Source organism: Jaculus jaculus, chromosome 6, assembly GCF_020740685.1.
Source record: "Jaculus jaculus isolate mJacJac1 chromosome 6, mJacJac1.mat.Y.cur, whole genome shotgun sequence".
Taxonomy (NCBI): Eukaryota; Metazoa; Chordata; class Mammalia; order Rodentia; family Dipodidae; genus Jaculus; species Jaculus jaculus.
Window position 1 is genome coordinate 167,035,352 of NC_059107.1, and position 15,257 is coordinate 167,050,608.

General features: G+C 49.8%; 2 protein-coding genes across 7 annotated transcripts; both read right to left on the reverse strand.

Moving 5' to 3' along the window:
- Positions 1–1,306: 1,306 nt before the first annotated feature.
- Positions 1,307–10,914, reverse strand: Cpt1b (carnitine palmitoyltransferase 1B). Of its 5 annotated transcripts, none has more exons than XM_045152563.1 (20): positions 10,471–10,914; positions 10,220–10,279; positions 9,845–10,004; positions 9,311–9,450; positions 8,823–9,000; positions 8,516–8,617; positions 8,190–8,327; positions 8,030–8,107; positions 6,346–6,453; positions 6,186–6,270; positions 5,391–5,586; positions 4,921–5,106; positions 4,409–4,514; positions 4,213–4,329; positions 3,646–3,810; positions 3,432–3,566; positions 3,187–3,339; positions 2,677–2,790; positions 2,018–2,110; positions 1,307–1,873 (listed from the first exon to the last, which is right to left on the reverse strand). In XM_045152563.1, exons 3-20 carry the CDS (start codon positions 9,983–9,985, stop codon positions 1,790–1,792), a joined length of 2,319 nt encoding a protein of 772 aa, XP_045008498.1. In that variant the 5' UTR covers positions 9,986–10,004; positions 10,220–10,279; positions 10,471–10,914; the 3' UTR covers positions 1,307–1,789. The 5 variants fall into 5 exon arrangements, with proteins under 5 accessions (XP_045008498.1, XP_045008499.1, XP_045008497.1 ...); XM_045152564.1 differs by having other exon boundaries at positions 10,188–10,279; XM_045152562.1 differs by lacking the exon at positions 10,471–10,914 and having other exon boundaries at positions 10,169–10,460.
- Positions 10,915–11,045: 131 nt separating this feature from the next.
- Positions 11,046–14,207, reverse strand: Chkb (choline kinase beta). Of its 2 annotated transcripts, none has more exons than XM_045152566.1 (11): positions 13,837–14,207; positions 13,520–13,628; positions 13,168–13,281; positions 12,872–13,005; positions 12,587–12,682; positions 12,386–12,444; positions 12,223–12,304; positions 11,990–12,098; positions 11,770–11,865; positions 11,447–11,528; positions 11,046–11,310 (listed from the first exon to the last, which is right to left on the reverse strand). In XM_045152566.1, exons 1-11 carry the CDS (start codon positions 14,061–14,063, stop codon positions 11,120–11,122), a joined length of 1,299 nt encoding a protein of 432 aa, XP_045008501.1. In that variant the 5' UTR covers positions 14,064–14,207; the 3' UTR covers positions 11,046–11,119. The 2 variants fall into 2 exon arrangements, with proteins under 2 accessions (XP_045008501.1, XP_004650480.1); XM_004650423.2 differs by having other exon boundaries at positions 11,762–11,865; positions 13,837–14,206.
- Between the last annotated feature and the right edge of the window lie 1,050 nt (positions 14,208–15,257).

Consider the following 15,257-nt stretch of genomic DNA (forward strand, 5'->3'; position numbering starts at 1 on the left):
CAAAGGAATGTATTGGTGGGTGGTCACTTGAAACCTATACCTTGCTAAGCACTACAGGTTCTGTTCTTAATTATTTTAAGTGAGAATAAGCCTGATACAAGAACTTTAGTGATTGAATTTCACAATTAAAAGCCAGCTTGTTGGAAACTCTCATTTCCCTGTTTTCCTGGGATTGGGTAAGCTAATGTCACCAAACCCCTACTGAAATCCAGAAATTTTCCCAGGAAAGGTTGCGTAGGCCTCATGATATCTGTGAAAACATTTTGGGAACTTAATTTATTTTACTTTTATTTGTTTATTTGAGAGAGAGAAAGACGGGGGGTGAGGGAAAAGGGAGAGAATGGGCTTGCCAGGGCCTGCAGCCACTGTAAACAAACTCAAGATGCATGTGCCACCTTGTGCATCTGGCTTACATAGGTCCTGGGGAATTGAACTGAGGTCCTTTGGCTTTTCAGGCAAATGCCTTAACTGCTAAGCCATCTCTCCAGCCCACATTTTGGGAACTTAAGAAAGCTCTGATATTTGTGTTGTGGTGGTGCACACCTTTAATACCAGCACTAGGAAGGCAGAGGTAGGAGGATTACTGGGAGTCAGAGGCCAGTCTGAGACTATATAGTGAATTTCAGGTGAGACCCTACCCTGAAAAAAAACGTGTGTGGGAGGGTGGCTGGAGAAATGGCTCAGAAGTTAAAGACACTTGCTTGCAAAGCTTTCTGGCCACAGGTTCAATTCCTCAGTACTCATGTAAAGTCAGATGCACAAAGTGGTGCATACACAAAAGGCCCTGCTGTGCCCGTTCTCTCTCCTTGCAAATAAGTTAAAAAAATTAAATCTGGGCATGTTGATTCACATCTTTAATCCCAGCACTTGGGAGGCAGAGGTAGGAGGATCACCATGAGTTCAAGGCCACCTTGAGACTATCAAGTGAATTCCAGGTTAGTCTGGGCTAGAGTGAGGCCCTTCCTTAAAAAAAAAAAAAAAGTTAAAGAAAAAGCACAGGCTGGAGACTCAGCAGTTAAGGTGCTTGCCTGTAATGCCTAATGACCTGGGTTCCATTCCCTAGTGCCCATGTAAAGCTAGATGCACAAAGTGGAAGACTATACATATGTGTGTATGTGTACACGTACACACACACTCACACACACACACACACACACACACACACACACACATCTGGGATGATGCTAAGGGCTCCTGCAAGGTTGCATTATAGCCCAGAAGGGTACAGAGGAACATGCCTATGAATGGAGGAGACAGTTAGGCCCTAATTTCTGGCAGACAAACAAAAGTGGCTCCATGGAACAGATAAAGGTTCTAAAGCAAGAATTTATTCCAAGTACATAGGAGTATGTATACAGGAATTTGGGGGGGCTGCAGCAATCTTGGAGCCTGTACCGCTCAGAAAAGATACATATTTCAAAGCAGGTCACAAGTCCCTCATGAACATTCACCTAGCTCTGGCCTTCCTTTGACATATTTCTGGCCTGAGCTGGGAAAGTAAAAAGGCCTTCTAGTTTCCAAACAAAACATAGGCACCTAAGGCCAGGAGAATTATATAGCCTTATTTTTATTAGTATTTACCAAGAAAAAAATCAAAATTCCCTCCCTGTTCCAATCCCACCTCCACCTGGGCACAAAAGGAGCAGTATCTGCCTGGGGAACACCTGCTGCCAGAGCTGTCCTCAGAACTGGGCACCTGTGCATGGCCACCCCTTGTGTCTGTGAGCTGGCCATGGGCCCCTTCCTCCACAACGTGGGGTCAAAAGGGCAGCTGGCATTTCTCCAGCCCTCAGCTGTCAGTCTTGAGAATTTTGAAAAGATCAGCGATGTCCAACAGGGCTTGGTGGATGTGGTTCCCAAAACGCTGGGCATTCTGTGGGAACTGAGAGCTCAGACCACATTCAAGCCATCTCCCACCCCTCTGTGTCCCCAAACAACTCTTCCCCACCAGAGACAGAGTTTGGTCCTGGTAGCATCCCTTCTTGGGCCTACCCAAGTGGGAGCAAGGCAGACTCACCGTCTCTGAACTTGAGAATTTGCTGGAGACATGGAAGAAGATAGTGTTTTCACCTGCAATCATGTAGGAAACCCCATAGCCATCATCTGCCACCTGAGGACAAGAGGCAAAAGAGACTCGAAAGCCAGACTGATATAATTACTCTTCCCACAAGGTTCATAGGAGGAAGCTCCACTGCTGGATATTGCATTCTTGAGGTCAGGACCCCTCTTAACTCCCACTCCAGGAAATAGTGTGCAGAATACTGATTCTGATTCTCCAGAGAATGCTGGGTCTAGGATTTTATTTCCATAGGGCTTTATGCTCTAGATCACTACCCTCTCTGTGGCAGTCTAGTTTTCTGACAAAGTAGCCCATGTGAATGTCTTACTGGAAAAGAGCTTGTCTCCTTGGTGAATATACTTCTGAAGAGCCCAATTTGTTGCCCTGTTTATTAGAGACCAGCCCTAGAAATGTTCATGCCCTAGTGGGGAGGCATGTGGAATAGGTGGGTCCTATTACCTGCCTGTGTGGAGAGATTGCTACCAGTTTGCATTGATGCAGGTCTTCTTGAAGCAAGGTGCTCTTGCCTGTCTGACCTGGTTGAGGCCCTGTACCACCCCCTAGCGGAAACCCCAGGATCTTGATTCTGCCCACCATAATCCTTCTGGGGCACTCACAGGACCAAAGCCACCTCCAGCACCCAGGTGATTGGGGTACTTGTTTGGATCAAACATGCGAATCTGAGTTTGAGGGATCTGGCTGGTGGAGAGGCGCCAGGGTTCTGAGAGCACCTGTGACAGAGAAGTGGAAGCATTCAGCAAGCACTTGTCTAACCTGAGGTACAAGAGACCTGCTTCAACTCAGGCATGATCAGCCAGGTATGGTGGTCCATGCCTGTAATCTCAGCATGCAAGAGGCAGAAGCAGAATTATTCATGAGTTTGAGGACAGCTTGGTCTACATAGCGAGTTTCAAGCCACCCAGATACATAGCAGGGCACTGTTTCAAAAGTAAAAATAAAATTTAAAAAAAGGCAGGCACTGTTCTGATGAGGGTGGGATGAGAGGTGGAAGTTGTCCTCCAGGACAACTTCAGGTGAGCTAGCTGTACACTGAGTCCTATCTCAAAAAGGCCTAGCCTTGGGCCTGAAGGCAGCAAGATGGAGGTCACACCAGCAACAACACTGACCTCATCCAGGAAAGGGGATTTGACTCCTAGGTACTTAGAGACCACGTAAAGGCAAAAGAGGTGTCTGTCGATGCCAGCCCCTGTCATGGCCAGGCGGTACATGTTTTGGTGCTTCTCAGAAGCTTTCCGGAAGAGATCTTGGAGTTCTTCTTTCTGGGGAGCAGAAACAGAGGGGTGAAGAGTGGACCTGACCATTAAGGTGAGCATTGAAAAGGATAGTGAGGATCAGAGAATGGGGCCCTCACCATGTGGAATCCCTTCACCATGGCCTGCACAAAAGCTGTGGACTCATTGGTACAAGAACGTACAGTTTCAGTCCGTCCCTCCCGAAACATTCTGGTCATTGAGGCCTCATAGGTCAGGCAGAACTTGCCTCTGTCCTGGGATGCACAGAGGGATGAATCAAGCAGGTATTCTCTGAGATGCCCTGCACACTTAGCAACCCTCAGAGGCCCCTACCCGGAAGTGAGCCAGCTGCAAAGCAATTTGCACAAAGGCATCAGGGCTGGTCCGACACTTTTTGATGAGGCCTTTGCCAAAGGGCAGGAACTGAAAGCAGTACAACTCCACATCATCTGCAAGTGCCTTGGCCACCTTGTAGGAACTCTCAATGACTGCCTGGCACTGTCAAAACATGGAAAGGGTAAGTTTGGGACAAAGCATTCCAGAGATGCCTCCAGGTCATACTGAGGAGGTATGAAATTTAAGTGATGGCTGAAGGGCAAAGTCAGCCCAACAGCTTCAGAAGGAGACAGAAAGGAAAACCTAAGAGGACTCAGCACAAAGCCAGGCTGAGAATGATGGGGAGGAAGGAGATGCTACAATGTGCTCTATGGTCATGAGCCATAAATCTCAACTTTTTTCTAAGTACACATGGCCCTGGAATCTCTGCTCTCCTTATGGCCCATATGGCACCCCAGAAGTTACTATCCCTTCCTTCTGAGGGTGGGAACAGGGCTGAAGGGTGGCAAAGTGACCCAGGAACTCTTCATTCCCACTTAACCCACTCCTTCTTGGTGTACACACCTGCTCAGGAATGTCCCACTGCAGTCGCTGAGGAGGTGCCAGCATAGTGTTTGGTTCACCCACACAGTGCCCAGTATCTGAGTAGCCCAGGTGAAAGGTATCAGTGCCCAAGACAAACTGCAGGAAGAAAGCCAAGCTGAGAAACAAGCTTTATCACCAATGCCTGACCTGAAGGTCCCCTCTCCAGGCCTGTTACCTCCCAGAGGTGTCCAATGATGGGGGCATCTGCCCATGCATGTTCTGTGTTGAGGCCCAATCGGCCATTCTTGAAGGAAATAAGAGTGAAAGATTTGTCGAACCACCTGCAAAAAAAGTAGAGATGACCCAGAGCTGGGAATGTACACAGTATCCTACCTTAATCCAGTAACACTAACCCTCTAATTCTTACCAACATTCCTAACCCCAAATTTAGCCCTAACATCCATCCCTAACCTTTAATTTTAAACAACTATAACTAGTAACCCTACTCCTATGTAATACTCTACAGCTAGTAACCATGACCTTAATTCTACCTCAGTCATATGACTTGAACTGAAACTTCTAACCCTAACTAGCAATCTTTGATTTGTCTTAGGTTTTTTTGTTTTTTTTTTTTCAAGGTAGGGTTTAACTCTAGCCCAGGCTGACCTGGAACTTACTAAAGGCCAGCTAACCACTAATCTTAATCAACAATCTTTAACCCTGGTCTCTGACCCACAAGGCACATACCTGTTATAACAGTTGCCATGTAGCAAGGCCTTGCCATAGAGACTGAGGCTGGCCTCATCATCTGGATTGTAGCCATGGGACTCCTCATCCAGGGCCACAAAGAAAGCAGCACGTTCAATGCTCTCCAGTGCTGCCTTGTTTTTGCCAGAGCTGAAGAAGGCCTGACGTGCCTGTGCCCACTCCACCCTGGGGGCACAAGTGAAGGTAAACACTAGAACCAACTTGACACTTTGGATCAGGGCACCTCCTAGAACCTGGCTGTGCCTTAACACTGGGTGAGATGTGGGCACTTGGATATCCTGAAAGATATCCATTGTCCTTACCGTCAATGCCTCTTACTATGTGGGTCCTACATGCCTATTCTTGGTTGTACTTCCAGACTCCTTGTTTTTAGCAGGCAGAGCCAAGCTTTGCTTCTCCTGGAACCTTGGACCTGGGCCAGGAAAAGCCCTTTCCACAGGTCTGGTTACCTTCCTCCTGCAGTGAGTGCTGCCAGTCTCTCTTCTCCAGGCTGAGGCAGGGAAGTGTCATCCAGGATCCTCTGGAACTGCATCTCTAAGTCCCGAGGCTTGAGCAGGCGAGAACCCTCATAGAGCCAGAGCTTAAAGAAGCGTCCTTTGTGGTAGACAGCCACATGCCTGCTGTCTGAAAGGTGCTGTAGCACATCTGTGACAGTAGATGTGTAGATCTGTGATCAGTAGATGGCTTAGACAGAGCCTCAGGGAGTATGTGGGTCCCTACTAGAGCCCAGGAAGGGCCCATCTCCCACATACCCTTATACTAGGTGGTCCTAGTTCTTATAGACTCTGCTTTGCTCTGCTAAGCCAGACCCTGAGTCCATCCACTACCTCTCACAATAGTCCTAGAAGGCATATCATAGAAGAGAAAACCAAAATGCTGGGAAATAATGTAAACCTGAGGTGGCAGTCAGAAACAATGAAGGCCACTGCTTCTGCCAAACCCTGAGTGAATCCCTCCTGCCTCTGAAGGATCCATGAGGGATGGCTGCTCCATATTGTTCTTTACTCATATATTACATTTATGAACACAGGGAGGCCTTGGGAGTGGGAGGCTCTGTTGACCAGCACAATGCCTGTAAATAATAGCTATCTACTCTTTGTTACATATTTACTACTTTTCAGGTTCATGACCTGAGACACAGGAATGCCTGGTGACAAGAATGCAGTGGGGTACCTAGACATAATAGGCCCACAGCTAGGAGGGTGAGGCTTTCTCTTAATAGGTGCCTGGCTGTAGCCCAGTACCTGTCTCTTTGCCTGGGATGCGTGTGGTGTTGAACATTCTTTCCATCTGGTAGGAGCACATGGGGACAATGCCCAGTGCCATCATCTGGAAGAAAGGTTCAGCATGATTCCGACTCAGGCCTCTCCTTTCCACCTCCCCCCAAACCCTGATATAACTCACAGGCTTGATCTCTTCACGATCTAGTTTGCGGCGATACATGATCATGGCATGGACAACATTTCCCAGACGGGCTGCTTGTACATCTGTGTTTTTGACAAGCACAAAGTCCTAGAGACAGAACAGAGTATGCACTGTGGGTACCTCTGGGAGTCACTTGGTCTCACTAGCCTGAGAAACAACTTATTCATGGGCCTGAGGTATTTTATTTCCTCTCTTAACTCCATCAAGCATGATGTCCTTCTGTAAGTGAATGCCCAGAAGTGTGAAACTGATATGCTCCAGCTTTGACCAGAGCTGCTGCTTTGTCTTTGTCTTGTTGTTTTGCTTTTTTGAGGTAGGGTCTCTTTCTAATCTAGGCTGATCTGGAATGCACTATGTAATCTCAGGATGGCCTCAAACTCACAGCTGGTGATCCTACCACCTCTTCCTCTCAAGTGCTGGGATTAAAGTCATGTGCCACTACACCAGCTTAGAACTGCTTTTTAAATTTTTTTTTTTTTCGAGGTAAGGTTTCACTCTAGCCCAGGCTGACCTGGAATTCACTATGGAGTCTCAGGGTGGCCTCAAACTCATGGCGATCCTCCTACCTCTGCCTCCCGAGTGCTGGGATTAAAGGCATGCGCCACCATGCCCGGCTAAAATATTTTATTTCTATTTATTTGGGAGAAAGACACAGGGGAGAGAAAGAGAGGGAGAGAGAGAGGGAGGGAGGGAAGAAGGAAGACAGAGAGAGAGAGAGACAGAGAGAGAAAGAAAGAATGGCTTCCAGCCACTGCAAACAAACTCTAGACGCATGTGCCACCCTATGCATCTGGCTTATATGGGTCCTGGGGGATCAAACCTAGGTCCTTTGGCTTTGCAGGCAAGTGCCTTAACCGCTAAGCCATCTCTCTAGCCCAGAACTGCTTTTTAAAATGCCTATTTTGTTTATATTTTGCTTCCAAGAAGAGGTTCTACCACTAAAAAACAGCTTAAAACTTCTGGTTTGGACAGATTGTGTATAAGTTGCTGCAGGGACAGTTTATGTAGGAGGGAAATTCCAGGAGGCAAGCAGGATGTACTCTGGACAATAGGAAAGACTGGGTACTAGGCAGTGGGGAAACCAGCTCCTAAGCACAGGTATATACTATGGACATCAGTCATATGGAGTGGGGCCCATAGTGGAACTCATCTTGTGGTTTACTTTCACAGGGATAAAATAGGATAGGAAGAAGTTGGGTGTGTTGGCACATGCCTTTAATCCCAGCACTTGGGAGGTAGAGGTAGGAGGATCACTATGAATTTGAGGCCACCCTGAGACTACATAGTGAATTCCAGATCAGCCTGGGCTACAGTGAGACCCTACCTCGATCCTCCCCACAAAAAGTAAATTTTCCCCTCCCCCCAGAATAGTGTCAGGACAACTGGGAACATGTGGCTGGGAGGCCAAGGAGGGAATAGAGATAAGATTAGAGTTGGTAGAGTATGAGACAGCAAAGGCAGTCTCAGAATTCTTCTTGTCCTCAGAGTTATCACCACCCCTAAACTTCTTTTGGAGTCCTCCAGGATCCTTCCTCTTTCTTTTCTTTCTCTTAGGCCTAACCCCATAACCCCCATTCATTCATGGAAACTGCTGCAAAGGCTCTGGTCTGTCTTCTAGATAAAGCTGGGGCATACAGAAGCCCTGGGAGGCTCTGGTTCTTACCATGGCATAAAAGTTGCTATTCACCATGAGGGGGCTCCTGCCTCGGAGATAGATGTACTCTTCCCACCAGTCACTTACCTATGGGTGGATTGGAGGTTAGAGCTAGGGAGGGGGCAGCCAGGACACATGAGTGAAGACAATCCCACGAGGGCAAACTTACATAGTTAGTTGCCCACCATGACTTGAGGACCAGGTATTTCTGTAGTCTGGGGGCAATCTTGTCTTGGAATTCTTTGGCCAGTGTCTCCATGCGGTAAAATTCTTCATCATTCAACAAGGGCCGTACAGATTCCAGGTACTGTTCAGCCAAATTATCATTACTATGTGGTCCAGACATCAATGGCTACCTATGTCTTAAAAACCTCTTTCTACCTTTCTCGCCTAAACCAGGCCCTATTACTCTTAAGCAAACTATGTAAAGAAAAGTCCTTTTTGCTTGGACTAGTCTTCTGAATCCCCTGTGTCCCTTAGTCCCCAGGCCCTCACCCGCTGAACTGTGGCTGGCACACTGGGGACAGGAAGCTTGGGCAAAGATGTTTGGAAGCTGTAGAGCATGGGGCGCCGGCTGGACAGAAGGCGGACACAGATCTAGGGGTATAGAGCACAATGTAGGGGTGAAAGCCAAAAGGAAGAATAGACACAAACTAGAAAATGGCCATCTCAGCCCTTTCAGGACAAACCCATGCACCAGGCATCCATGTGCAGCCTGCCTCTCCCTTCTTACTCAGAACCCCAAAGGAGACCTCTAGGGGTCTCAAACCAAATGCCTGAACCCTTCAGTGCTTCTGCTCACAGCCCAGATCTTGGTGACGTGGCTAGTCTTGTTGTGCATCTCAAACATCCACCCGTGGTAGGAAAGGAGCAGCTTCAGGGTTTGTCGGAATAAGAAGATGCTTGTCACCCAGACCCCCGTGGAGAAGATGGCCATGCTGAGAAGTGCCTGGGTCTGTGGGGTCTGGTAGGGGCCATACCTATTGGAAAAGGGAGGAGGGCTGCAGAAAATCCCTTGGAGGCTATCCTTGGGGGAATTTTGACTGAAGTTGAATGGCTATGAACTGTTATGGGGGAAGACATGGAGGGGCAAGGACCCCTCAGGATATGCTTAGATCTGAGTGGATCAAATACAAGCTGCCTTGGGACTGAGATTTAGTAGCCCTGGGGGAGGGCTGCCCCTGTGGTCACCAACTGGCTGCTCTCCTGTATCTGCCCAGCACAGGAACCCTGGCCTTGGGAACTAGTTTAGTCTTTCTTCTTGACATGTGTGTCTTCTAGTCACCTTACCTCTCAGGGAGGCATTTCTGGATACAATGGACCAACCCCATGGAGATGTCTACTTTGCAGTAGGAGGAGCCCACTGTTGCCATGACGACGACCAGCCAGCTGGTAGGGCTGCCAGGGTACACACCCCTAAGGATGCCATTCTATGGGGGCAGAAATAGATACTCTTGTGGAGTAGGAAGATATATAATCAGGGCTGGCTACACATATAGCAGGACCCTCTTTGTTCCTTTATCCCTTTCCAACTCTCCCTTCAAGTCCTGAGAAAGGGCTTCTGGTCTATGCTTCATCCATTCTCTGTGCTCTTTTTAGTCTTCATACATTCGCACCTATATTAATCACTAGGTCAGCCCCATCTACATTATTCAGTATGACCCGCCACAACTTGATCACCCTTCTGGTTTCTCCATGGCTGCAGCTTATACTCAGCAGAACTGCTGACCAAAGGGGAGACCTGACAATGGGATAACAGCTGACACTGAGCCTCTTCTCGATACCTAATGGGAGATAGAGGCCCAGAGAACCACCTGTGCCCACCTTGATGCGAATCAAGCGTTTCTTCCAGGAGTTGATTCCTGACAGGTAGATGTGTTTCAGAGCCTCCCGACTGAGCCGGAAGTCGACCCCATCTGGGGTCACAGTGAACTGGAAGGCCACCGCCTGGTGTGCTTCCGCCATCCTGTGGGTAGGTCCGCACCTGGGAGTGAGGGCAGGAAGGTGGTGGGGTGCTTAGTCCAGCCCCGCCCTGTACACCCACCCACCCACCCACCCCCTGCACTGAGGCCCCGCCCTTGACCCTGCCCCTGGCTTCCCTAAGCCCCCACCCCACCCGGCCCGCGCCCCAACGCTGTGTGATCCTGCCTTCCCAAGCCTGGCCAACCGCCGCTGTTGAGCCCTCGTGGGGTTCCTGACCGGCCTAGTCACAATGGTGCAGGGTTTGGAAGGGGGTCGGTATCTTCAAAGCTCCCGGAGCTGCAAGGACATCAAAGGGCAGCTTCGGGGTAGGATAGGCGCCAGTGGCCTGACCAGAGGCGAAGTTCAGGCACCCCCAGCCCGACTGCACCGGACCCTTGCGTCGTCGCTCGCGAGAGGGGACGGGGGTGGGCTGGGGTGCTGCGGGGTGAGATGGCTCTGTTGGCCGCTGTGTGCTAGTCTCTACTCACAGTTAGAGTTGGTTCCAGTCAGTTTATGCTTTTGGTCAGTCTGGCTCATGTCCCCGCGTCCTTCAGGCCTGGCCACCCCTGCCCCGCCCAGCCCAGCCCCGCCTTCACTGAGAACCTGACACCCACTCCCAAATTGGGTTGGAGAAAACAGAAGTGGGGCGGAAACCGGAACCCCTTCTTTCTCCAGTGGGAATCAAGAGGTGGGCAAGGTTCCTATGATCTGAAGGTTGCTCAGAGGTCTGGGAGCCTAGGCAGAAGGGGATGTGTGCGGCAAAGGTCTCACGTGAGCATGGTGGCATTAGTGCTAAAAATAGCCAAATGTGGGGAAAAGGTCACAAGAGAGTCAGCTGTGCAGGGTGTTCCTTGATACCAATGCTCAGAGCTGGCTACATATATGGCAGGACCCTCTTTGTTCCCTGATCCCTCTCCAACTCTCCCCTCAAATCTTCTAGTATGACTTCTAAGATCTAGGGAGGGTTAAGGGACATGGGACCCCGATGGGCAGAATGGACCTTCACCATGTTGAAACCTGGAGTTCTGAACAGAAAAATGATCACTCTTTGTGTATCCCTCAGTTTATATTTCTGAAGAAGCTCATTTATTAAGGTACACAGTCCAAGGGTTCCCACTGCCCACCTTGGAAAGCTACTCAAACTAGGTTACAGAGGCCAGTACAGTCCAGTCCCCACTCATGGACTGCTGCCCTTTCCCCCTCTCCAAGGTCCTGCCCTGAAGGCTCCAGAAATATGACTGGTGGTTGGATGGTCAGGATGATGGGTAGAAGTTGGTTAGCTGCATCTTCTGCTGGAAGTAGAATTGGAACCGAGATTGAGCATACTCCTAGAAAAGGCACAACACAAATGGATTAGAAGGTTTGGAAGCAACATCCCACACCTATCTTGTTCTCCCCATGGCCACTTGGGACTGCTTTTTCCCAACCCCCCCACCTAACATGATTATTCCGTGGGTTATTTACCAAGTAACCAAATTCTATAGTGGACATGGATGCCTGGAGGATGGACCACAGACCCCAGAAGAAATGAGATGCCAGAGCATACCTAGGAAGGGGGGGGCAAAAAAGGGGTGTATTCAAAAGCACATTTCACATTGTCCAGATCCCCTCCCCCAGGCCAGTTAGTCTCCAAAGCTCTAACTTCTTCCCATCTTTTTAATCCCTACCCTTCCTGACTTCCTGATCTAACTTCCTCCTTGCCAGCCTCAGACCTCATAACCTCTACCCACACTACACTGGCACCTTACCTGTGACCTCACCCTGCCCCTTCTTTCTCACCGATTGACCTCTGTCAGCAAATCTTCTTCCAGTTTCTTCTGCTCCTCTGGAGAGAGGGTCTCACTTTTTTTTATCTCTGCCAGGTAATGGCGAATAAAATGGAGCTGAGATCAATGGACAAGAGTCAGGAACTGGGGAGACTGTGATATATTATTTTTAGCATTATTTTTAACATCCTTCTGGCCATTCCTTTCACAGATGGGTCCTGCTTTCCAACCTCCAGCCTACCTGCTGTCCCCGAGTGGGGTAGTCTGTGGGTCGTGCTTTGTAGAAAGGCCATTCCTCATGGGTATAATCATAAACCCACTCACAAAAGTGGTTCCCAATGTCAAAGCCCCTAGAGAAACAAAGTTTCAGTCTCCAGATATCCTAAGCAGCTGGGATACAGAGATAAAGGCCTGGTTTCTTTTTTTCAGGATTCTTTGGGAATAGGCCTCAGGTGGCTGTCTTCCCACCCTCACCTGTAGTTATAACTGCTGTACTCGAAATCAACCAGCATGAGGCTGTCGGCATTTTCTGGCTCTGAGAGCAATAAGATGTTCCCTGGGGAGGGGGTTGTCTTGGTCACTTCAGAGCCCTTTACCCTCTCCAGCTAGGCCAGGAGACTCAGATGCTTTCTCCTACCTTCCTGGATGTCATTATGGCAGAAGACCACTGGTGATGGGGTAGCATCTAGCAACTTCCTGTAGGAGTAGAGGGGTATATGACAAGACCAAGTGACAAAAACCACCATCATAAGCTAGGCCCCGACTCCAGCCCTCAGTGAATCCTGTGAAGAATACTGCCATGTGCCCAGTGCCACACCATCATTCTGCCTGCCTTTACCTGAGATTGTTCATCTCATCCTTCAGGCTGTACATTTCTACCAGGTTCATCTGAGGGAGGCCTGTGGAAGGTAGGTCCTGGATCTGCTTTAGGTACCTGCAATCCCCCAAAATAGGACACACTTAAGTCTATCTTTCCTCATCTCCCTCTCATTCTCAGGCTAAACTCTCTCACCCATTTTCCTATAACTGTGTATCTTGGCTGGGAAGCATGACAGCCCATGGTACAAAATGGAGACCTAATCCAGTCAACTAGTGGGCTGGACAGACCCCAAAACTGACTCACCGTTCCATGGTCCCGAACAGCCAATGGGGCTCCTTAGTAAAAGGCATCTCCATACCATGGAAGTGGGCCATCTTTGTGGCAATGGCTGCTGACAACACTGGCTCTCGAAGTTCTCGAGTTTTCAATGGCCGGCTCTGCACCCAGGAACCTATCAGGGTGGTGAGGGGGCTGGGGCAGGAGGGGGAAGGGATGGGGAGTGGGGGGCGATAAAGTCTTAGGGGAAATTCCCTAAGTGGGCTTGAAGGCAGACATTGGGGAAGGGAAGGGACAGAGGGACTGAAGGGAAGTGAGCTTACTGGGAGGTACTGTTCCAGCCGGCCCTCTGGAAAAACTCCATAAAGTTGGGGCCCTAGCGACCTCTCTGCAAGAATAGCGAACATCACGCTTTCTAGGACCAAGGAGTCTACACCCTGAAGGAAAATGGATGATGGCAAGGGGCCCATGTCAGGAAGAGCCTGAGATAAGTGGACCCTGGTACACACATAAGGGTCTCCACCTATCATAGCTTCTGTTCTTGCTGCCTGGAGGTTCTGAAGCACAAGCTTTATATGATAGAGTATAGGTCAATTAGCCTACGGCCCTTAGCATATTCTCTGCACCACTTACTCCTGAGGTCTTAAAGTCATTGTAAACTGTGGCCCCCCTCACCTGGAGGATGGCCCCATACAGCCGTAACAGCACCTCACGGGGTTCCTCGCCAACGCTGGGCAGGTGCTCCGGTAGTGAACAGCGAAAGAGCAGGTTGCTGAGGCCTCCGCTGCGGACCCACACCCGGCACGCTCAGCCCAAGGTTGCCCGCCACTATGGGACCCACCTGAACCCCCTCTGCACAGAGCCACCCATCTACCCCGCCCCACGCGGAAGAGCCAGCCCCGCCCCCTCTTCCAGTGCCCTCGCCCTAGCTCCGCCCCAAGAGCGGGCACTCCCGGGCCGTCCTAAGGGGTGTCCCGAGGCTGACCCCTGACCTCACAGGGCAAACCCTCAGCTCTTCGGGCCGCACTCTGCGCCAGGCCCCGCCCAGGTACTCCCGACACCACTGATAGGCTCGGCGCTCGGCGTCACGCGACAGCGACCTAGCGCGCCGCCGGCTTGGGACGGCTCCCAGGCCCTTAGACTGCTGTAGACTGTTCTTGGTGAGGCGACTGTCTGCAGCCCCACCTCCAGCTACCCCTGTCCCCTCGGCCGCAGCCATGGCGCGGATTCCGTTGGGCTCAACGCCTAGCCGCGTTCAGATCCCTTCGGGCGGGCTCGGCTCCTTCCGGACACACTCGGCTCCACTTCCGGCTCTGCTTCGGGCGTTCTCGGCTTTTGGCGGCGGCCGCCACCTCTATCCTTTACGCCTGTCAGGAATGAGACTGAGACCCTTGTCCTTGTTCCTGGGTGGGGCACGCTCTGGCCACGCCCTATAGGAGGGGTCTCTAGGAAGACTGGCCTCTGTGTGGACTGTTCTGGAACTGAGGCGTTATGTGGGCCAATCCGTGTCCGGAGTTGTTGGGCCCTGGTCAGAGTCGTGGTAATATACTCCAGGCTCTGTCAGGATGAGTGGAGGTGGTGATGTGCTCAGGATCTTGAATGAATACAGACTGTAGATAACCCCAGCACTCAGGAGGCTGAGGTATGAGGATTGCCATGAGTTCGAGTCCAGCGTGGAATAGAGTTCCAGGTCAGCCTGAGCTAGAGTGAGACCGTGCCCCCCCCAAAAAAAAATTTAGCAAAATAATATTTTATGCTGGGCGTTTTGGCGCATGCCTTTAATCCCTGCACCCCGGAGGCAGAGGAGGGAGAAGTGCCATGAGTTCAAGGCCAGTCTGGGACTACAGAGTGAATTCCAGGTCAGTTTGGGCTAGAGCAAAACCCTACCTCGAAAAGAAAAAAACAAAAAAAAAAAAAAAACAAAAAAACGAAAATTAATTACTGGCTTTGAGCAGGTAGGTTGAGGTGCGGGAGAAGGGACATGGTGGGAAAGGCAGGAGAGCCCTCTCTCCAGCCCTGTAGGTGGGGTTTTCTAGAGAAATTGAATCAGTAGAACTCATATATGTGTGAAGGCACATGCATGTGTATGTGTATATAGATGACTTACATTATAGGGGCTACATTATCCAACAATAGTCATTTGAATGTAGGAGAGATAAGACCATGGTAGGTACTATGTCCACAATGAATATCTCAGTAGTCTCAATCTAGCACAGAAAGCCTGGAAATTTCCTAGAGAGTTGCTGATACTGAGTTAACAATAAAAAGCTGAAGAAGCTATAGTCTGATATCAGCATCAGCAATAAACTCACTTAGAAAGAATAGGGCTGGAATTGTAGTTCAGTTACTAAAGTGATTGTCTAGCATCACAAGCCATGAGTTTTATTCCTAGCGTTGTATAAATTTGACATGG